General features: G+C 44.4%; 1 protein-coding gene across 5 annotated transcripts in view; it reads left to right on the top strand.

Annotated features, from left to right (window-relative positions):
• Positions 1 to 23,904, top strand: part of LOC117902542 (disintegrin and metalloproteinase domain-containing protein 10) — a 97,251-nt gene that overhangs the window by 67,665 nt on the left and 5,682 nt on the right. For all 5 annotated transcript variants that reach the window (XR_004649411.1, XR_004649410.1, XM_034813978.1 and 2 more), the window contains exons 3-5: positions 1,897 to 2,093; positions 2,149 to 2,698; positions 22,683 to 23,179. Coding sequence is in view for 3 of the 5 variants with exons in the window: in XM_034813978.1 (XP_034669869.1) it covers positions 1,897 to 2,093; positions 2,149 to 2,698; positions 22,683 to 23,179 (1,244 nt within the window). In the remaining 2 variants the exon portion in view is untranslated. The remainder of the gene's footprint in view (positions 1 to 1,896; positions 2,094 to 2,148; positions 2,699 to 22,682; positions 23,180 to 23,904) is intronic.

Here is a 23,904-nt window from a genome sequence, read left to right as displayed (position 1 = left end):
ACCCTTTGGCCAGGGGTTGCCTCCGCATCCCGTGCCTGTCTTTGTTCTGGCGAGAATCATCCCGGAGTTGGCGCTAAAAAAAATATACATATATTTTGTTGAATGTTTGCTTGAGCATTCAGTTTAATTACCCTGCTGCCAGCGTCTCTTTTTTTCTTTCTGTGTAATTTTGCGGCAACCATTTTGAAGGCAAAACCCGCATCCTGTGAAGCGGCCGTTATTTTTTTTGCGTTTTCCGAATTTTTAAGTAATTAAAATTCCTCGCTCATGCCAACTGCAATCCTCCTCTACACCTGAAATTCTCGCAGCTGCTGGCTGTCTGTATGCCAACCACAGATATTTCAGTTTTATTTTCATTTTACCATCGATTTTTGCGGCTTTTTTTGAACGCAATTAACTAAACCTCTTCCTGCCGCTGTGACTCTCTAGCCTGGATTTTAGCCAGAGTTTGTTTCAAGGACTCTCTGGCTACGGATGATGAGAAAACTGTGTTGTGCTTTGTTTGCAGCTCGGTTTAGTGCCGCTTTCCCTCTGCTCTATGCCAATATTCGGTTTTCATTCGTATTTGCTTAGCTAATCCTTGTCGATAATTTGATGGTTTTGCTCTGTGGCTCTGGCATTCATTTAAGTCTATCTGCTGGCAATACAATTAGTTACTGTTCCAGTTTTGTGGCTCCATTGGCCAATTTTGGGCCAAATCTAATTGAAAACAAAAGCTAAAAGAATTGATAAACAGAAAATGGAAACTAGAACAGAAACACACAGAAATATGCAATAAATTGAAAGGAAAATGTGCCATCGAAGAGGTAAATTTTGGTTCGTTTTATGCCATGAATGATTCCTCTCACAGTTCCTTTTGATTGCTGCATCAAAGAGAGTCACATTAGCAGACTGCATTATTTGATGCGTTTGATGTTCGATTCTGATACGAAATTGTGCAAATTGGAGAGACTTTTGCGACACAATGCGAGTCCGTCAGAGGAAAAACTATTTGCAGGACTGGCGCTGGTCTCTGGTCCCACACAACACTCCATTAGGCAATCAGGCATGCCACATGGCCCCTCGGCCCTTAGTGCACAGTTCTCTCTGTTGGCCTCACAATTTGCTCGTAAGTAATGCAGTTATGGGGGGCGAGTGTGCGTGTGTGTGTGTGTGTGTTGTAAATGCATTAAAAATGTTGTGCAAGTTTTAACTGGGGAAAAAGCAAGAACATTGTCGGCCCCAAACGAATGTGGCACACAGCCCAGCATGCCCCTGCCATTTCCCTGCCTCGTTGTAGTCGTTCGTTCTTGCTGTTCGTTTCCCATTTTTCCAGTCCATCTGCCAAAATAAATATGTTTGTGCCAGTCAAAGAAACTCAACTCCCTCCTGCCACGTCCCCCCACAAGTGCCACTTGCCATCTGCTGAGGGTGTGCGGCATGTGCAACAACTTTCAGCTCTCAGGGCAACTGCAACAGTAAATGCATTACAAGAAAATGCTGAGCCCCCTACCTACCTACCTACCACATACGACACTCCATTTCGAAGAAGGCATTAAACGCAATCAAACGTTAAAAGTATTAAGAGGGGGCGTGTGGCCCGGGAGTGGCAATGAAATGACCAACCAGGGGTGGAGAGTGGGAGAGGCCTCCTGCCACATTCACACCCACAAAATGGGGCGACAGTTGTGCTGTGGCTCCGGCCGGGTGTTGTGTTTCAATTTCCGGCCTTCAATTAAATTGAAATTGCGGTTGGGGCTGAATTGTTTTTCGTTTGTAATTTGTTTTCTTAGCTTCCAATCGATATTTAAGATTTTTCAAAAGGATTTTTAGAGCAATTGCAGGGAGTTTTATACATTTAACACTTACTTATGATATTTAACTAATGATTTATACTTTTGCTCTGTCCTTTTGCAGGTCATGAACGACTTAATGAATACATATCCCACTACGAAACACTCGACTATGATCACGAGCACATCCGAGCTAGTCACAACAGGGCGCGACGATCAGTGACCAAAGATCATTATGTACATTTAAAGTTTGCAGCACATGGAAGAGACTTCCATCTTAGATTAAAACGTGATTTAAATACATTTAGTGATAAGTTAGACGTGAGTATAATTTGATTTACTCTAAGCCATATATTTACCTTTTTTTCGTTTATAGTTTTATGATAGCAACGGCCCCATTGATGTCTCCACGGATCATATCTATGCGGGCGAAGTGATAGGGGATCGTAATAGTTTTGTATTTGGTTCCATACACAATGGGGTATTCGAGGGTAAAATTATAACGGAACGTGATGCCTATTATGTTGAACATGCCAAACATTATTTTCCCACAAATCGCACTGCGATATCATCCACAACGGAGTCACAGCTCACAGTCACTCCAAGGAGCGCCGCAAGCACAGGAGCACGGCCTCTGGCCTCTCGCAACTCCAACAAATACACAAATAACTACAACAGAACTGCCGTTGATAATAAGACAGAAAACTTCATAAAGAAAATTGCTGAATCCACAACGACGAGCCCTGAGCTGTCTGCGGAGTCGTCCTCTCATACAACATTCCCACCCACAACAACAACAACAACGGAACACGTCGAGGAGCACCAACAGCAGCAGCAGCAGGATAATGCTGAGGGAGAACTTGATTTTCACTCCATTATCTACAAGGAGTCACATGTTGAGGATGCCTACGAAAATGTGCGCGAAGGTAAGTCGAAATAAGTTCTCTCTCTTCGCATTCTACATTCCCCCAACTCTGGCACGCGGAGAACTTGCCGATGCAGAAATGAAAAAACTTCTCCTCCCCGAACTGCGCACCTCCGCACCTTTGCACTTGCACCCCCAACCACATTGTTAAATGTGATTTATTTGGCTGGCTTCCGGCAAAAGTTTGAGGGCTTTATTTTATGGGGAGCACCACAGTAGGTACCGAAAAGAGAGTACATTCCGGCATTCGCTTGAAGGTTGATGGGGAGCTACGGATGGGAGAGAGGTGGGAGTTTCGGAGGTGGGACAAGCCAACCTTGAAATTGTTTGATAACATTTCGCTGCTGTTTTGACACTTGAGTTATGACTGTCGCGAGTGCTTGCTAATAATTTTTGTTTCGTCCCCCCATCCTCACGTGCCGGCTGTCTGTTTGTCATGTGGATGTCAAGTGCGGCTCACAGAGTGCTGCAGTTGGATGGGTACGCAGGCAAGGTGGCACATCAGTTCAAAACTTGTTAAGCTCAACAACTTGTTTATATCAGCGAGCTGTCACTGGGTTTACAATATACCTTCTATATGCAAGTACATTTTGGCAGCAGAGCTTAGCTAATGTCACGGCAGAACTTTTCCTGGATCAAAAAACAAATCAACCAGGTGAAACTTTTCAACAGCTCCTGCTGCGTTTTACCTCTGACAGGCTGTTCATCAATAATGAAGAAAATATTATTATTAAACAATTTTAAGGATGTTCTCTTTACGGAAAGGAGTACCACAAAAGTAAAAAAAATAACCAAAAAGTCCCCAACTTTTCTGCGCCAAACCATCGAGAACGGGGAGCTGTGGCAGTTGGCAACATTGTTCTGGATCCACAGACTCTAGAGACAAAGAAAAACAGACACACATGGATGTGCATTTTGGGTGAAAAGGGGCAACGTTGCAAGTTCATGGTTTATGCAAAAAGGCGTCCAAGCGACTTCATTTTAAAACCAAGCCACGCATGAAGAAAACGAAACGAGCAACAACAAAAAATAAAAGAAAATATTCTCTTGCCAGTTCAATGGTCAATTTTTTATGCAACTCTGCAACAAAGAAGGTGCACATGCACACACACACACACCCACACCCCTGCATGGGGCATACGTAATATTACAGCAACAGCAACAGCAACAATGACACTGACAATGAAAAGTTGCAACAGCAAACCAGCAAGCAAAAAAAAAGTAACAAGAAAACAGCATACAAAATTGTGACAAAAAGCGGATGCATCGTCGTTGTTATTGTGCAAGCAGCAACAACTATGACGACATCAGAGCGTTCCAGACCGTCGGGCTGCAGGCTGCAGGCGGCAGCAGCTTCAAATAAGCATTCGAGTATATGAGGCTCGGTTCGGTTCCCATAGCCATGGCTATGGCTATGACAATAGGCGGTGCGACGACACGCCCATGTAAACGTGGTCGCTTCTGTTGTTGTTGTTGTCGCAACAAAAGAAGTAGAATCTAATGCATAGCTAAACCAGAAAGATGGGAGAGAGAGAGCGAGCGTGGAGCGAGAGAGGAAGAGGAGTGAAGTGGAGAGTAAGAGCAAGAGAGAGAAGTGGATTGGAGAAGGAGAGCAAGAGAGTGAAGTAGACTGTAGAGAGTGCAGTGAAGTGAAGAGAGGGCGTAACGGTGGATACCCTTACAGATTCGGCGGTTGCTATGGCAGTCCTTCGACTGATCCAATCAATTGGGCATTCTTTCTAACTGGATTCTTAGTGCACTTGCTATAGTCTGTTTGGAATACTTTTCAATAAAAGAGCCAACATTTTTCGTATATTAGGACTAGGACATGGTGGCTTATAGAATAGTTTAATAATAATACCCTTTTTGAGAGTATGACAACACAAATGAGAGCAACTGTAAGGGGTCTAATCTCTCTCCGTACATATGTACATACATACATATGTGAGTGTGGTGCTGGCTGGGCAAGTAGATCTCCCATTTTTGTTGGTGGAACTTTTTTTTTTCGACAATTTACCATTGTTGTTTCATGCAAAAAAAAAAGCAGCTGGAGCAGCGGCAGCAGCAACACTTGACAAAACTATTGTCATGGGCGTATTTAGTTAAGTTGCACGTTTGCTTAACGGGGGTGCGGAGCGCGGTGTAATCACTTTAATGAGCTCACACAAAAGCCACTTACAGCCCTCCCCTCCATGACGCAGCCACTGCCACAGCGCCGTCCGCATAGCCGCCCCAGCTGTCAGTCTACTTTTTTTTTTGCCGCTGCACATTTTGATTGATGCACTTTCACACACTCCCCTCCCACACACAGCCAGACCAGACCAGACCAGAGCAGACACATTGTACGGAATTCGTTCCATTTTATTAAATTGCTACTTTTCGTTTAGTTTTGTTATGCAAATTGTGGAGAATGTGTGCCGGGGGGTGTGCGCCAGACAGCTGCAGTGAGGGAGGGGAAATGCAACCATTTAATTAGCTTGTGTGTTGACATTCTGTACAGTTCTCTTCACTTGAAATGTATCAAATCATCTATCCTGTTAATTAATAATGTCACTCAATGAATTGAATTTGAATTTGATTTGGGACTGACAGTGATAGCAGGCAGATAATGGTTTTTGAGGGGTTTGGTGTCAAGCATCCATGAGGGTGTGAGAATTTGACAGCTTGGAAGTTTGAAGTGACCGCCAAGAAAGTGATGGAAATTTATGCATAATCTTACTGGAAGTCCAAGCAACATCTATAATATTTTTTCACTGAAGTACTCCCAAAAACCCCACTGTAATGCTCAATCCTCTGATGCTGCATGAGAAATGCTTACGACTGGCCAACGACCATCTACCATCGTTGCTAGAAAGTCCCATAAAGTAGTGTCAAAGCTTTGGTCACTTAGACAATGGGGAACATAACATAAACTTTAATTTGTGTAACAGTGCAAAATGGTCATCTATTTTTGTACTTGCTTGCAGCACGTCCTGCCTTTCCTTTCCACCTATCGGACTGTTACATTTTACAGTTGCCAGTGCCTGGCTCCCCTCGCTTTTCTTGAGTTGGCAAAGTTTATTAGCCGCCACTGGGCCACCCCTCAGGGCATGTGTGCGGCAACTGTGTCGCGAGGTGTTTACGCTTCTGAACTTATCAGGAGAGCGACTTTCCCCTAGCACTTTTAATGCCATTTTAGCAGCATATTAACTTTTGTAGTGGAAGTGAGCAGTCGCCGACGGACCCTAGATTACATTGTACATGCGACGTGTGGGGGGTAGGTGTGTGCGTGGATCCCATTCACATGCGAATGTGGAGGGGTTGTCTGGGAAAAGATGGGAAAGATGTGGGGTGGCGTTAAGTGCGTGTTGAAACCGAGCGAGCAATGCACACGCACATTGCTTATCCTCGACTGCAGTTCCTCTTCCTTCGGGGAGCGTCCCCCCTCGACTGGGATTGAGCCAAGGACTGGCTGCCATTGTGTGCCGCCCTGACACACTGTCGCACCCTGTTGCAAGCAGCCAAAGTAACGAAGCATAGCACACCCCACACACACACAACACATTGACTCAATTACGCGAGTGCAGCCGCAGTCGCAGTCTCTGCACTTGAATGCTGTTCCTTGCCTCAGTTGCAGCTCCTCCTTCAGCTTCAGCTTCAGTTTCTGTTGCTCCTGCTGCTGCATGGAAATCACAATTTATACACAATGTTGTAATATAATTTTTGCACAGCAAAACAGTGTGCAACTCAAGTGGCACATTGTTTGGTGGCGTCACTGTTGCCAGCTCCAGTCTCAGTTCGAGCTCCTTTTTGCCCTGCCTCTCCACCTCCACCTCCACCTCCTGCACTCCGAGTGCTCTTTTTCTCGAGTGCATTGACCATGGCTGTGGCAGCTTTATGCGAAGTTTCTGCAACTGCCATAAATGCAATGCGGCTCGCATTTATTTATGACTATTTGATTGCACTTGTTAACGTTATGCAAATTTATAGCAAAAGGCCTCCACTCCCTCCTCTCAATGCAAGCCGCTGCCTTCGTTCCCTTTGCTGTCCCTTTTAGCACTCTGTGAACCCATTGGAGCATAAATGTCAATGACACACACAGTAGTCCAGTTTTGTATGGGCAAACTTTTAATTATCCAAACCCCATTGGACTGGAAAATGAGCGACCATTGAAGCACATAACTTTGCACTACGTTTAATGTTTAATAAAGAGAATTACACAATTTGTGTACAGAAGGCTCTACATAAATATTTTTTAAAGTAATTTAAGGCCTAGAAACTCAAGAAATGGGAGTAAAAATCCGAGTTCTTCCAATGTAAACTGCTTCAGGCGCTGGCATGAGTAATTGATTTGAATTTTCTTCTCCGTCTATGCTGTGAGTCGTGCCATGAATATGTATGAACATATTTAGTCCAACGATGCGTGAAATAAGCAGCCAAAAATACATAAATACAGGATTTACGCCGCGTTTCGATAACGTTGAGATGGAAATGGCGATGGCGATGGCGATGACGATGACGTCGCTGGCACATAACACACAATAATTTCCGGTATTTGATAACAGTAACAACAAGAAGCAGAAGGCGGCACAGAGGCAGCACAGAGGAGCCCATGCCGGGAGTTTTGCAATTGTAAACAAACAAATTTCATGCTACGCTGCGCAAGAAAGTTCTCCCTCCGGCCTCGGCATTCCCCCACTTCGCATAGTTCCATTGATAAGGGATAAGGGTGCAAGGGGAAAAATGTAGAAAAAAAGTGCCCGAAATTGACATGCGACAGTCATGGCCGGAAATACGTTTCTTTTCTCTTTCCCTCTCTCCCTTGAATTTTTGGGATTTTTTGTATGTTGTCACGTCACTCGTAGAAGGCGAAAGGGTATATGTCAATCGGTACAATAAATACAAAAGCGCTTCCGATACCATTAGTCCTTCGAGGGGACATGTACAGATATTTGTTCATAATCAAAATAAATGTAAGGCACGCCTCGCTGACTGTTTCAAGCAGCTGTGTGGATTTTCAGGCACTGCTTTAAAGAGCTCCCACCATAACGTTCGGAAAGACAAAGAGTAAATTGATATTTTCTCTTGATTATCAAAAAAATGAACACTAAATTTCGTCTTAAGGATATCTTCAATTCGTTTCGAATGCAAGTTGTTATTTTTTATCGAAACGAATTTAAATCAGACTGCACCAGTCGTCGGGCCCAACCAGCGTCCATGTTAATTGGCAGAGTTACGAGGGCAGGCAGTGCTGCAGGCACAGCACAGATATTGAAATCAAATGCCCCTCCATGGCCGGCTGCCATGCTGTGTTCCAGAGGTGGTTGAAGAGGGGGTTGAGCTGAGCACTCCTCGCCTCCACACTGCCCACTCGGCTGCGGTTGGATGAATACATTTTGCATGCGTGGCGACATGTGTCAACTTCTATTAAGTTAACGTTGGTCATTCAACCCGCGGTCACAGACTGTGCTCAGTGCTCCGTGTGCGCTCCTCTGCCTCCTCCACCGCTGCTCACCCATCCCACTGGCGACACACTGTGGTCAGCAGTTTGCGTTGGCAGCGGCAGAATGTCCATAGAGTCTGGAGGTTTATTTTTTTCGCTTCGTCTCGCCTCTAGTCTGGGCTTTAGAACCGCGTTTTTAGATTAATTCAACACGTCGCTCGGTTGATAAACGCGACAAAGGGTTAACTTCTGTAAGAGATGACAATGCAGTTATGTCTCGCAACGTAATTTGATTATTTCTCATTGTGAGAGTGTAACAGACGATAATGATATTATGTGAGATATGGTACGAGTAGTCTTCATGTTCTTTGATTCCTTTAAAGGAAAAAGAGATTGAATTAAGGGATTTTTGTAGCTTAACTTTGCTCAGGAATCATTGAAAACATGGATTATTTATTTCTTGGCAATTTAATTCTCTGAACAAACTACAGGAAAGTATTCATTGAACATTTCATGCAAAACTGATGGGTATCCGAGAATGCAAATCATTGACCATGGCACACACAACAGTCCGTTTCCTGTCTATTACATGAAAGAGCTGGGCCATCTGCCGTCCGTGGCTAATTACAAATCAGTTAGCCAGAAATGGGTCATCTGCATCGTTAGCTCTCTTTCTGTCTCTCTCCATCTCTCTCGGACGGAATCGGCAACTGAATCTCAATTCAAATCCGACCGCATAATTACAATGCAAAAGTCAACAAAATCAAGTGCACACAAACACAAAAAACACAGACAGAGATGGGCAAACACACACAAGGAAAAAAAGTGCAGCAACAACACCAATAAGACCAATTAGAAGTGACAAATTACAAACAGCAACAAGAACAACAGCAACAGCAACAACAACACTAACGAAATATTGAAGCTGGCAGGAGAACATGCAAAATTTTTGCTGCTGCTGATGCTGTTGCTGTTGCTTCTGTGGTTCAATGCATATTTATTATTCGTTGAGCGCTTCAGCAAACTGTTTTAATTATTTTCATATTTCAATTTTATTTGCTGGGGCTCTCCGGTTTGACTTCTCCTTCGCTACTCTGTCGAAAGGGTATTATAAGTTCAAAGAGCTACTTGAGAATTCAAAGAACTTCCATCTATAAACAATAGAATGTACATATTTATGTATGTATGTTTCCTTAATTAGAATGCCAATCTGGTTTACTCAAGTACAAATGTCACATAATTGTAGAGTAAAGGGTATCTGCAGGGCGATCAACAAAAAAGAAGATCATCTCCCGTCCCGCAGCACAGCAGGTACCGCAATTGCACTGAGAGCGTAACCTGCGAGCGAGAGAGTCATCTTACCGTAATTCGTGTTGTTGTTGTTGCTGAGAGAGCAATAAAGCGCTTGCAAAAGTGGTGAGTGGTGGTGGGTGAACGAGCAAAGCTCGTAGCTCAAATGCAGATCAAGAGATAAGACTACTGCACTGCGCCTGCATGTGAAGATTACACTACACTACAAGGGTATCCGAACTTCGTGTCAGTAGGTTTCCTTTTGTGAATTACTTTTTATGCTGACACGAGAGCAATTTGTATGTTGTATGCTGCATACTTTTTTGCCAGTTGTCTGAAAATTGTTGTTTGCCAACCACAACAATTGCATTTGATAGAGAGCGACGAACCCCTTGCTTCCTTGTTTTACCCCATTTGTGTCGCCGGCCAGCCACCATGGAAATTGCGGTTAATTGAATTCACTGAACAGGGTTCAGAGTCAGCTGCTGTTGGCCGCCTGGCCCTGCCTCTGCTCTCCACTATTTGTATATTTTTTCACCCGCCCCGCCATATGTGAAAATTAATTGAAGTTTTGGAGTTTTATGGCGCTTGCCAGCGAAAATCTCGCATGACTAACTTTTCATGTCCCCCGCCCTTGCATCTGCGTTACTTTTTATGGCACAACTCGTACGAAACATTTTTATGGTCACCAATGCCCCGCTCCGATTCCCTCGGCAGCAGCTACATAGCAGTTACACTGTCCCACAGTGTTTATTATTTGAATGCCATACTTTTAATTGACATTTGTCCAGAGATAATGAATGCCTGATATGCAGCCAGCCAACTTTGCATTTTTTGTGTGTAATTCCTGCTGCTCTCCTGTTCTGTCCGTCAACCCGAACTGAGTTTCATGTTCATTGTCATGTCAGCTGAGGACATTAATAGCGGTGCTTACAACTTATTCCTCCTGCTAACCAAACCCCATGATTAACGATTGTTCTTGTGGCATACATAAAACTATGGCTTTCACCCGAAATGTTTTTTGATCTGTGTTCTGTTCTGTCAATCTTCCACTCGAACCACTCGCCGCTCCATCATTCAGTGTAAAAGCCAAACAAGCAATTGCTTTATACACCAATGAAAAAATGTAATATTCCATTTGAGAATTGGGAGTTTTTGTTGCTTGTTGCCTAGAGGGAAATTTTTGTGAAGAGTCATAGGATGAAGTGTTATGAAATATTCCCCATGTAGATCTTTGAAACTCTTTTTATAGGCAGTTCATTCGTAGTCCAAATGTACACATTCCGACAATACACAGGCTATGAAATTTCATATGAATATCTTTGCTGCTGGCCGTAGAAAATTCTTTAAGCTCAGAATTTCAGCCTGCAATTATTTGCTTTGATTCTGAACTGAACTGAACTGGATGTAAATCTATGGTTAATGGAAGAAGAATTTTATAAATAAATCCTGCAAATTCTATCCCCCATCGAAGTTCCATTAAGATTACGATTACCATCTAGATTTCCGTGAATTCAATCAATAATTCAAAACACTTTTAACATTTCTCTATGCACTGAGATAAGCTTTCCTTATACCACTACTACGCGTAGCTGTCTATGCTTCCACTTTCAACTCTCTTTTATGTACGCTTTTCTATATGCATATGCATCTCACCTCTCTCTCTCCCCCCTTATGTGAAGGTAAACTGCGTGCTGTTGTTTTCGCGCTGTTCCGTGCTGCTGGCTCTCTCGCCTCCGCAATGTCATCCGCCAACCTCCATTCTCATCCATGAGGTCGCTCTTTGGTGTTCTCGTCTCGTTTCGTCTCGCTGACTGGCTCTAGCTCTAGCTCCAGCTTCTACTCCTTCCAGCTTCTTGCGATACACTTCGTTTAGTTTTGTTTTTCAGTCTGACGGGGTGCTGTGCTCTGCTGTGTGGCGTGAAAATTCAAATTAGATTTTAAAATTTAATAAATGTTTGTGCAAATGAAAATGTGCCATAAGCAGCACACGTTCCAGCACCTTTTCCACCTTCGCCGCCCACTCAGCTACGTAGAAATGTATTTTTGTACCCGTCGTTGCATGGCAGTGCAGGGCAGAGAGCGTGAAAACATTTCACAACATTTAAGTCGCTTTTAATGGCTTTTTTGTCTAGCTGCAACCCCCAACATCAGCAGCACCTCACCTCATCTCACCTCAGAAACGACTCCACAAGCCCATGACATTGTGTAGCCACTTCAAATTGGATTGCATTTACTTTTTCATCAGTGGGTGGAGTGCAGGAGTCGCAGCCAGATTGCTGCCCCGCCCAAGTGTCATCATTGCTGCTGTTGCAGTCGTTGCTGTGGAACAATCTGTCATCATAATTATCTCATATGTTAGAATGTTCTGACGGTTTGTTATGATTCAACTTTTGGCACTTCCTTACCGACCAACCCAAGGCATAAGTACCACCAAAAATGTGTATTTCCAAGGGTTTCTAAGAGGGAAAACTGATCTACAATCTCTTGAATTTGATTAGAATAATGATAAAAATGCTTCCAATCTATTGAAATTAATCCCACACAGCATCAGTATCAGAACTGATTTATGCTAGCAAATCATCAACACATAAGCACACACTGCAAACCAGTTAGGGGTTTATAACCCTACTTCATACATATATCGTACCCTATATCGCATATGAAATACCAAACGACCATTATCGCATATCACAATCGTTGTGGTTCCTGTGGCGCCACAAAAACAGACGAAAAGCAGCAGTGGCAGAACAAATAAAACGGAGAATTGACGGAAATGAAATTTATGACCATCATAATTTCTTCGCCATGCTTTTTCCTGTCCGCTGTTGGCCTGTCTATCAACTTTATGCACCCCGCCCTGAGCCGCAGAATGCTCCATGCTACGTGTGCCCCTGCGGTGTGTGTGTGTGTGTGTGTGTGCCCCATCGATAAATATTTTAAGCTGCAGCAAATGTGAGACTATGCGAAAATGCGCTTGCAATAAGAAGAGAAACCGCATTAAGCGAACAACCCACCCGGACAGAACGGAACGGAACAGAATGGAAACGCGGCACCGGATCAGCTTTATTGGTGGTATGTTCTTCTGGCAGAGGCAAGGTGAATGTTGAACAATTCAATATACCACAAAACTCGTTATTATGGCGGCCCAGGCCCCTGCCCAGAGCCAGAGCCAAAGCTCCATGAATCGCAACCCGCCCGCACCCATGTCCGGCAGTCCAGCAGTTGGACATGGCACAAGGCACACAACCAATAATTGTTGCCAACGGGTGTTGGTCCTGCCACCTGACCAGCACTTCTCGTTGCTCCTGACCATTTGCCGAGTGCAATGTGCAAAATGTATTTAAAATCTGTCGCCATCATCAACGAAATGGGAACATTTCGGGCTGTTTCCCCTTCTTTCTGTCTGAAATTTATGCAAATGTTTGGATGCAGTGCCCCATCCGAACCCATCCCGCTCTGTCCATTTCTGTCGCCTATCTGACCCGGCCAGGTGACAGCACCAGCTTGGAGGCTGGGTGTCTGGCTGAAGGATGAGCTGTGCGTGACTCTGTGCGAGTAATATTAAATGACGCGCTGCGGTTGATATAGCGGGTCCTGCCTGGCAGCCAAGGGATTTGTTTACCTTCCTTAATTGAGAGTTGAAGAGAGATTTTGTTCGATTTCGTTCAGCCTTTTTTGCTAGAAGATTTCCAGTCCCTATCCTAAATGACTCGTAAAACTTGCCGGATAAACAGTGAAGAAAAATTCCTCCACAGACGAGTGTGTGCCACATGGCGTGTGCGTAATGTGTGGCTGCAACATGACAAGCAGACGCAATGTCTTGAAGCGTATTACTAGCAGTGTCCATGTCCTTGCAACAGCTCCAATAGCAGACCAAAATTTAAACAATTTACAACACACATGCGGCTGCCACTTGACCAAGGACATTGCACCCGCTGCTCTCGGGCTCTCCTTTCAAAATATGCATAAATCTTGTGGCCGTATTTACATTTTGCTTGTGCTATTTAACAACATTTGGTCAGCGCCCAGACAAGACCCCGAGGGGTGGCACATTATAAGGAGCGCTCTGGCCTCGCCCTGCGGTCTGCTGTGCTGCAAAAGTTTTGCATTTTAGCACTTTGCACTTGGAGGTTGCTGCTGCTGCTGCTGCTGCTGCTGCTGCTGCTGCTGCTGCTGCTGCTGCTGTTGCTGCTGCTGCTGCTGCTGCTGGTGTTTGTTTTATTACAAGTGCCAAATAATTTAACTACTAAAATATTAAATTTCTGTTTGAATTGTCAACCAGGCAGCCAGACGGCAGCAGCAGCAACTGCCGCTGGCAGTGGCCATAAATTTGTTTGGTTACTCCAACGGCTTGTGTCAGTTCAATGGGCCATTTGGGGAATCTGCTGGCTGGTTGTCTGCTCTCACATTCGTGTACTCGCATGTGGCATGTGCATCTATGTTTGAGTTTAATTAAAATGAACATTAGGCTTGGCCCGGCCAGCAGGAATATAATAACAGGTGGAGTACTCGCCACAGCCAGGTCCATAACGTATAATAAATAAATGCAAATATGAGGCCCCCAACTACAATGGTCTCTAATCAACATGGGGGGGTAGAAGACAGCACAGTCCAGTCTCCCAGGCGGCTTTGGGTAACACCTCCTTGGATCGGGTTGTAGCCAGAGAGCCAGGCAACAGGCAATGAACACTTCATTCAGCAAGTTTAAATTGAAGTGAAAATTGCGGTTGGCAAGGGACTTCGAGTATCGAGAGCGATAGACAGCGGCGCTCTAACCTGTTACAAGTCACCCAACCACGCCTCCCCCACTCTGGAAAGTCTTCAATGACAGCAGAGGAAACGAGCTGGAGATGGAGATGTAAATGGAGCGGGTTAGTCACCCGCTGCCTGGCTGGCTGGCTGTCATGTGGTCTTTTTTAAGTGCTTTACTGGTTATTTTCGGGCACATTGGTGGGTGTTGGCCTCTTGGTAATGACGATGGCAACGGCAGCAGCAACAGTAAGCAACAAAAACGATGTTGTCATAGGCGATTCCAGCACACATCCATATCCACATCCACAGCCAGGAAGAACAACCCACTTGAGGGTCTCAATTGAATTTGAAACAAGTTCAAAGTTCTTCTGCTGTCAATTTGCAAATAAAATTACACTGAATTCTGACTCTGGCTCAACGTTTATGCGCACCCTCATATCGCATTATAAATTCGAAACATTTCTTAACGTTTCACCATGACATTTGTCATTGCATCAACCCCATAAGCTGGTCTGAAATGGCACCCAAGCAGCGACGACAAAGAACATAATGCACTTCTTAACAGAAGATTAAGTCAGACAACTCATAGACAGGGCTAAGAGTGGAGGAGCCACAGCCATAAACCACTTTTATCATTGCCCAACACTTGACAACGGCTGTGCATCTTTATTTCGACTGTGGAGCAGGCTCCTCCTTCCTCTCCTTTCCGCTTATCTGCCACAGCAATGCTGAAGACCGAGCCGAGTAAATATCTCCACTTTTCGGCCACAAATGCAATTGGGCTTGATGATATTTGTTACTTCCGTTTGGGTTTTGCAACTGAAGGAAATGAAGCCTCCTCTGCAGATGTTGGTTGTTGCTTGCACTACACTGTGGCCTCCAAGTGGGTGGAAGTTCTTGTTGGTCGAGTAATTTACTTGGATAAATAATATGAGTCTTTGCTGAACAGCAGAGGCATAACAGGGTTAACCCTTGTTGTGGGCAACTCTCCAGCAGAGTTTTCGCTTGCAGGAACTTCCCCGCTAGGCAGGAAAATGCTCAATGAAAATATTTAAGGCAGAAATATTTTATTATTTAAAAGGGGTTTGCAAAATAGTTTCCGAATATGTTTAAAATAAATATTTGAATAGATGCTTTGTGCTAGTTTTATTTAGCTATCAAATTGAAGAACAAATGTGCGTCTGGTTATGTCAAAATATTCTTTATTCTCTGACATAAATTATACAAAATAAAACTAACTAAAAATCTATATAGAAAACGCTTTCTTTTTAGACATAAAACGTTTGCCTCTAAGGGTTATAAATTGCTGGAATTTGCCAGCAAATGAATTATCTGTGCAATTATATTTCTTTGCTTGTTTTGCGACAATTAATTTTTCGAAAATAGTTTGGAATTCGCATAAATAATACAGCTAACCGCATCTGGGCACACTCTCATGCATTTGTTTTTCCATCATTTATTATGCGGCGCCTGATAAATAATAAATGTTCAATCAATAATAATTGACGGGAATTTGTGGCAGTGTAGACTGGCAGGAATGGCACCGTTTCCTGCTGACTTTGCACTTCATTCCCCATTTTGTCAATCGCCTCTCCATGTAATATGTTCTACGGATGGACTTAACCGTCTTGTGCGGCACCTGCCAGCTGTCTTTGCCTTTGATGTGAGTGCAGTGTGCGTAGGCAACCGAAAATAAAACCGCAAGGATCCCCCATTTGGTTTATGGCCGGTGTGCATGCAATGAAAATTCCACCAGCCCACATGCTGCAGGCAGGCCCCCAGTAGCCCCCCATTTCATTTTGGCTGCGTTCCACCCAAAGGAAAAGCAATTTCCCCTGCACATCCACAGACGAAAATTCTCGGCCGTCTTATCAGAGCCACAGCCTGGGGGCACAAAGCGCTCTCCCCTCGCTCCGTACATACTTTAGTTTAAAATTCCAGCCCGTATGCAAGTGTCCTAGCAGCAGTCCCCACTGGATGTTTGTGCCTTGTGTGTGTGTGTGTGTGTGTGTGTGTGACAAGTGGACATATTTCCCTGGGTTTTGCATCCAAAACTGTGCTTGTTGATATTGCACTTTGCCTCGAATGCAAAATCGGCCTACAAGGAGCCGACTGGCAGACTGGAGCAGTCAAAAGCCAAAACAGTTGCACTGCCAAATGAACTTTTCTAAATCCAAGAGTAGGAGAAGGAGCCAGCCCATCGGTGTGTCCTGTCTGTTTACCCCAGGCAACCCCCCGTTGCCATTTGCATTGGCATTGGAAATTATTCTGTCGTTAATTAGTGGCCGATGGATAGACAGGACCATAGATTTGGCTTATTTCTAGCCCATTTGCACGCAGACAGGCAGACAGGACTCGACTCTGCTTGTCCGATGAAGTTCTCTGTCATTTGGGAAGTATTTTTTTTGTTGCTTTACCTCCATCACAGAGCCCCATGATGATGATCATCATCATTGTTGTCCTTGTCGCTCTCATCGTTTGCCTTTAGTTTGTACTTGACCACAAATTGCTTGGCTACCGTTTGCTTTTGCCTCCTAACTAAGCTTTTGTCGTTCAACTTCTACCTGCCGCCCACCACATTTACACACAAATACACACAGGCACAAATTTTGTTTATCTTTTGCCGGCACTTGAGCTGAGTGCAAAGTTAAAGATGGATAAGGTGGGACAGTGGCCAGGTCCAGGTCCAGGTCCAGGTACTGGGGAGAAGCGGAGACTTAACAGCTCCGACAATTAGACGGCTACGAGTGGCTCCTGTCCTCCTGCCTGACAGCCTGTCCTTCGTCCGTTTTGTACTTTGTGGGCATCAAACTTTCAACTTGATTTGAGTTTGCCTGTGTGCCAGTGTTTGTTCGAATTCAATACAAGTCAATTGAGATTTTTGTTAGCAGCAGCAGAGAGAAAAGTTGTCTGCTATTTATTGGCGGCAATTGAGTTTTCCTTTTCAGCATTCTGATTACATTTTGCATTTCATTTTGGAATTGATTATTCCCGAGTAATTTAAATAGTTATTGCAATTTGCGTTTAATTTAAAGTTCAAAGTTGCTGTGCAAAATGTAATTTTCATGCATTATTTGCTAGTAAAAGTATTTTGCTGCCCATGAATGCCTTTCATTTATTCCTTCATTCACATCCTTTCACTCGCAACCTTTTCTAAGTGGAGCAATATTCGCCCATAAATGCTCTTGAGTGCTGTCGTCTTACAGCTTGAGAGCCCCCAAAAGGGGTCTTTTGTCCACTTATTAGGCTTCCTTCCATTCCGTCACATTTGTATTCCCGCAGCATATGCAATAGACCAAGCAAAGACCTAAGTAAGTCTCGATGGCATTCATATGGGCACACAGATGGGAGCCCTATGCATATGTATCACTGCTACTTTGATCAATGTATTTAATATTAATGTGTTTTTGCCAAGTCGGAAGCCATGGCCTGGGGAGCGCACAAAAACTAATTTGTATGCGGAAGGTGGCGGATGTCGTCGTCGCAGAGAGAGAGGACGGCCCTGACCGCTACGGACGGACATTGGAGTTGTTCTCCGTGGGACGTTTTGTTTTGCTTTTGCGACGAACGCGGCTGAAATGCGTAATCTGGCTTTTTGCCCAACGTTAGTTCTCGCCAGACGGCTGTTTGGCTGCTTTATGTGGAAGTGTCGAGGCGCAGGTGACGACTCGACGGCGACAGTTTTACTGGCAAAAAGTGTGACAACAACTGAGGGAAATGGAAATGTTGTGGCCTGGGTCTGGCATGTGTGCAAAAAAGGTTTTAATCAAACGTACGCCTGGCAGGGGGCTATTAATCATAACGAAAATGTAATGCAAATTTAATTCTTAAACAAGAAAAGAAGAGAGAAAAAAGAGAACCGCCTCCAGTTGTTGGTAATGGTGGGTAATCAGCAAACAACATCAGCGGCAAATTAAAACATTTTTAATTAAAGCAAATATAAAGAAATAACAATTGTCGTGCAAACAAAAATTAAGACTAAAAACCCGAGCAACGTGAGGCTGTGGATGAGGAGGCTGATGATGAGCAGCGCACACAAAAAGCAACAGCAAGTGCGGGGAAACAACGTGATAATCAAATCATTTATTAAATAAAAGCAAATTAGGGAAAATTGCAGGAATTGTGCTCAGCACTCCCGCGCCCATTCCACGCTAAGAGCGAGCGTTTTGCAATGATTTTCACTTGTTAATGCGGAGGCGGGAACAGGGGGGCATTGGCTGCAGGAGACCAACATAAAAACACGCACATGCCACGCCCATTTAATGTACGCCCTCAACTTTGGCCGCCCGCCCCACCCACAGCATTTATAGCGCCCAATTGTATGCTATATAATTGTTGGGCGGCTGTGAATGTCGGGGGATACACGAATTTGTACAGGGAATTTGTACTGGAAGGATGTGCATATTGCTCGGTTTCATTCAAATAAATGTACAGCAAAGAACTGGAATAATTTTTGATTTAATTAACTATGAAAAGATCTTGGCAAATGCTTTATTAAATAATTATTTAAAAATGAGAAGAATATTCCATTGAAAGATGGAAAACAAATCGTAAAATGTTTAAAATGTTTTGAACTCTTCAGTTTATGTTTTACGTGTAATTAGTTTAACAAATCTCACAATTCTTCAATTCTTTGGCATAAATACTTTTGATACACAATTTTTAATCTGCAAATTGAATGTGTTTCAAATTTCCGAACTTGTTTTAGTAACTGCTGCAGCGGACTTAATCCCCAATTGCAATTATTTTCGATTGATTTATATTCCGGTTTCCATTCGAAATACTCCAACCCGCACCAAACAATCATAATCCTAATCCTAATCCCAGTTGTATCCATGTTCAGCCTTAAGAAAAGAGTATTCCCCATTTGGTTGCAACTCCTGTGTGTGTGTGTGGCAACTGTTGTTGCCTCAAATATTTGATGTTCCCCCATTCAGTTATATTTCCTTGCTCTTCTTCCGTTTCTTTGCCTTTTTAAAGCGCCGAAATTGTGCAAAGCGTCTGTTATGGCCTTTGGGGCTCTGATTCAGTTTTGAGGTTGCTGCTGGAGGGGGACGGGACGGGACGGGTTGCTGCTGGCACTGTGGTGGGGGGTTGAATTTTTCTCTTTGTGTGTGTGTATTTATGGCGTCTTTCGCCCTCAATTTCATTTGCAATTGAATTTGGGATTATTTTTCATTTTTGCTTGCGCATCTTACTCGTACCCTCCCTCTGCCCCTGCCCCACAAAGGCCACAAGTGGCCTGAATGGCTCTGTGTCCGTAATTGGGAGCGTATGAGGAGGGGGACAAGAGAGAGAGAGAGAGAGACAGAGAAAAGCTAGAAGTCGCAGAAAACGAGGGAGAACATTGTGCAGCTACAGCTATGAAAAGCCGGCTTGCATGTCTGAACGTCGTTTGTCTCCGACTCAGACTCAACTCAGAGTTCGGGGGCCTTGTACCGGTCTTGGTTTTTGGCTGTGTATATGATGGTCCTGGTCCCGGTCCCGGTCCGCTTCCTCCACTCCATCTGTAGGAACGAGAAGCGACAGCGACAAAACCTAAGCTGCCCTGAGCCTGGCCTGGCCTGGCCTGGCAACGGAAGTTGTAAAATTCATAAGTCGAGCGAACGCGCGTGGCTTTTGTGCAATTGGAGCAGCCCGAAGAGGGGAAAAGTGAAAATAAAGCACACAAAAATACAAAAAGCGTAGAGGGAAAATCTTGAACTGAACTCCAGTAAAGATAACACCAAAGTGCACTTTAATCTTTGTGTGGAAATCTCAACGAAGCGCTGGGCGATGCAGTCAAAGCTAAAGCGAAATATGATTGAAGTGTCGTCACGATGGGGGCGTCGCCGTCGCTGTCGCTGTCGCTGGGCTGCGGACTCCGGATTCTGGGCGAAAGAAATGTGTGACAGCAAATGAAGCCAGTGTCGTGGCGCAAGGAGACTTGTCAGGAGAAATTGTCGAGGACGGGAAAGCACAAGTGGATGTGGAAGCGGGCACAAAGCAAAAAGCAGCCGCTTGAGTGGCATGGTTTGTAGCCAGAGAAATTGGAAAAATGAAATGTGTAAAAAGAGAGAGAGAGAGAGACGCGCGCTCCATGGCGATGGCGATGGCAATGGCGACTCAACAGCTGTTGATTGAAATAGGGAAGGGGATGGGAAATGGGTATGGGAATGGGAATGGGAATGGGGACGAAGTGTACACGGAGATAACTTCAAATACAGAAATGTCCGGGGGGTGATGGCAGCAGAAGCGAGTGGCTGTCAAAGGAGGCAAAGGAGGCACACAGCATAAAGACCGAAAATCAGACAACATCTTGGGGTAGGCAACATCAGATAACGATTGAATGCAGCAACCCCTCTCACACACACACACACACACACTCCACACCCCCACAGATACACACACACACACACACATCAGCAGAGGGCACAACAATAAAGCTGCTTCCAAAGAAGAAAAAAAAAAAAAAAAAAGGGAAAATAAAAGTAAAGTAAAGTAAAGTAGAGGGCGATGCAACAAAATGAAATAAAAACGGGTCATTGGAGTAAGAAGCGGGGCATGCAGCAAAAATGAAGCAGAAAGAAATGAAGAGCGAATGGGAGTGGCACGGGGGGAGTGCGAGGGTTGAGGGTACTCTCAAGGGGTGGCCTTTGAAATGCAAATTGCAAGCCACAGTGGGCTCCTGTGGGGTGTTGTGGGGCGAACTTTGCGTTGGGGCTGCCTGAACATTTACGGAAGCTGTGCCACGTTGCGGCTTTCTTGGCTTCTCGAGTGTTATGTATTTAGTGGCTCCAGCTTCGACTCCGACTGCTTCTGGAGCCTGTGCAGCTGCACCTGCAAGCTGCACAGAATTTTGGCATAGGTCGTGTGCCGCCGCCTTTTGCTTGTAATCAAGACAAACAGTTTGGAAATGCTTCGCAAAGTAAAATGCGAGGAAAAATAAGTAAAATGCATAATGGCAAAGCAAACAGCAAATGCAACACTCCTTTGAAAGTTCCACAACCTCTCCGCGCTCTCCCCTTGCTTGACACACAATAGTAGCATCAGCCAAATAAAAATTTATAGCTCCAGTGAAAGCTGCAACGTGGCCACTGGGAGCTGACTGGACGATTCTCTTGTCGCGCTCCTGGCTCTTGGCTGGTTCCTTCTTGTCCTGTCCTGTCCTGTTCGTGTGGTCTGGCGCCAGCAAGAATATTCTCACAGAAGGAAAACCCTGTTGCCTTGTTATGACTCTTAACGATTCGGTTCTGGCTCACTGACTCGCTGGCTGCCTGGCTCCCTGGCACTCCGAGGCACTCCTTGGCACTCCTTGGCTGCCTGAGTGGGTGTTTGCTGTGGGAGGTGTTTAAGTAGCAGCCAAATGAGTAGCATGAATAATGTTTAATGAAAAGTGCACAGCAGTTTCAATGGTCTCTGCCCCACGCATTAAAATTGCTCCGCACTTTCGAATTTAAACCCAATGGCAAAGAGTCTCTGCAGATAAAAAATGAATAATGAAACAATCTTTATTAAAGACTTTTTCGTTAATACCCGTAAGAATAATATGTGATTATATTCATGAACAAGAGCTTAATCAGGAGAGGAGTTGCAATTAAAGTTTAATGAGGATAATTGAAGCGGAGACCAAGCTCCAGTTTAAACGTATTTAATTCCCATTTCAGTAGTCCCCGAAACCTCTCCCTGCTGCCAGCATAAATCTATTAACCGAAAAGGATATTATGCTTGGCAAATGCTCTCATATATCGCGTAGCGTTTAATTCATTTTGCTCGCTTTGCTTGAAAATTCGCTTCACTGCCCCAGAATCGTTGGGCAACTGTCGTAGCTCTGAATATTATGCTGGAAATGAATGTAAATTGTCGCGACCATAAAACTCGCTCGCTTTTAAAAATGTGCACCACTCTGTGGTGGTCCGCAACCACTTCCCATCCCTTGCCCAGTACTCCAAGGGGGATAAAACGCGAGGGAATCGCGTGCAAAACGCGTCATCCGATTGTGGACCAAGTAAGCGATGTGGCAGCAGGCGACCACCGCGTTGGCGACTCTGCTTAAACAATAAAACAATAAATTTTCATTACCGGCTCGGGGCTATTAACAGTTTCCGCTGGCCAAGACAATGCCTTTCGGAGGGTTGGGTGTGGGTGGAGCGCGGGGGGTGTACGAGCAGTAAATACATTTGTTGATACACATTTAAAGTGCAGCAGCAGCCACCGCACAGAGTATGCAACACTTTTGCCGAGTTTCCTTTGGACTTTAGCGGTTTTTTGCCATTAATTCAAACATTTTACTTTGGCGTTTGCATTAAAATTTCTCGCATTTCAACTGCTGGCTCTGTATGTTCGCTTTAATTACATTTCTGTGGTTTTTTTCTCTCGTTGCGAGTCATAAATAATTTTCGCAGCATGCAGGGGAGTGCCGGACTGCATCAGAAAAATTAACTTTCTCCCCTGCTTTAGCCCTTCCCTTGAAAGAGATTTCTTCTTACTCCTTTTCACTCGTTTTCATCCACAACTTTCTTTTGTTCTATTCGCACAGGTCACGTGGGCGGCTGCGGCATCACGGATGAGGTCTCACAATGGATGGAGAATATACAAAATTCAGCTGTCGAAGAGCTGCCGGAGCCCATGTCAAAGGACTACCAAAAGCTCCACCGGAAGCAGCTGCACAAAAAGGCTGCTCCACAGCAGCAGCAGCAGCCACAGCAGCAGCAGCAGCAACAGCATCCACCGAAGAAATACATGAGCGGCGATGATGATTTCAAATTCCCCCATCAGAAGTACTCGAAGGAGGCCAACTTTGCTGACGGTGCATTCTACGATCCGTCCACGGGACGTCGATTGGGCTCATCCGCCAATGTGGGCGACTGGCATGAGTTTGTCCATGAGCGGGTGCGTCGGGCCAGCGATGGCGGCAGCGGCTCTTCCGGCGGCTCGGGACCGGCACGAGGTCGAGAGGACAACAAGAATACCTGTTCGCTCTACATACAGACGGATCCATTGATTTGGCGCCACATACGCGAGGGAATTGCCGACGTAAGTCCTTTCAATTATTTATATATCGTTGCTCCGAGGCGTCCGAGACTGGCAGAGCGGAAAGCGGCAGCTCGTGCGCCAAATTAAAAAAAGAAATGTAATTCAAACAAAATCCATGAATTTTGCAATTTTTTACGAGCCTCCCCCGAAAAAGTGAAGTGCACATAAAACAAAAGCGGCCCTTGGGTAATGGGTACGGGCACGGGCACGGGGCACGTACCGCCAGACAGCGCAGTTCTTTCTCTCTTTTCTCGTTGAATATTTTGCCAGTTTGCTAGATATGAATAAACAGAAATTGACGGATGCCCTTCTCCACTCCAAGTTGCAGGCAGCTTGAACGTTTTTTTCTCTCTTCTCTCTGGGTTCAGTGGTTCGTAGAAATTTGGGAATGTACCTTAACCCACGCCACGCAGATCATAATGAAAAATCAATAAATGTTGGGGGCATGTTTGTTGCGCCTAAATTCCGAGAAATAATTATAATTATTCTAAAAATAAAACCTAGAAAAGTTCAATTAAAAAATGTTTTTATTAAATGATGAAATAGCTGACTAAGTAAACGATGAATTCAAGAGCCAATAATTAATTAAAGTGTTTATTTATTTATTGTATATTGATATTTTGTTAGTTTGTTCAAATGGAAATTAGAGAGTTCTGAAATATAAATTCCCATAAATCTTATGGGTTGAAATAAAATCTGTAGCTGCAAAAATAGTTTAAGCTAAT

Source organism: Drosophila subobscura, chromosome U, assembly GCF_008121235.1.
Source record: "Drosophila subobscura isolate 14011-0131.10 chromosome U, UCBerk_Dsub_1.0, whole genome shotgun sequence".
In the NCBI taxonomy this organism is placed as follows: domain Eukaryota; kingdom Metazoa; phylum Arthropoda; class Insecta; order Diptera; family Drosophilidae; genus Drosophila; species Drosophila subobscura.
Note: the sequence above shows the minus strand (reverse complement) of the source record. Positions and strands in the feature narration are given on the sequence as shown.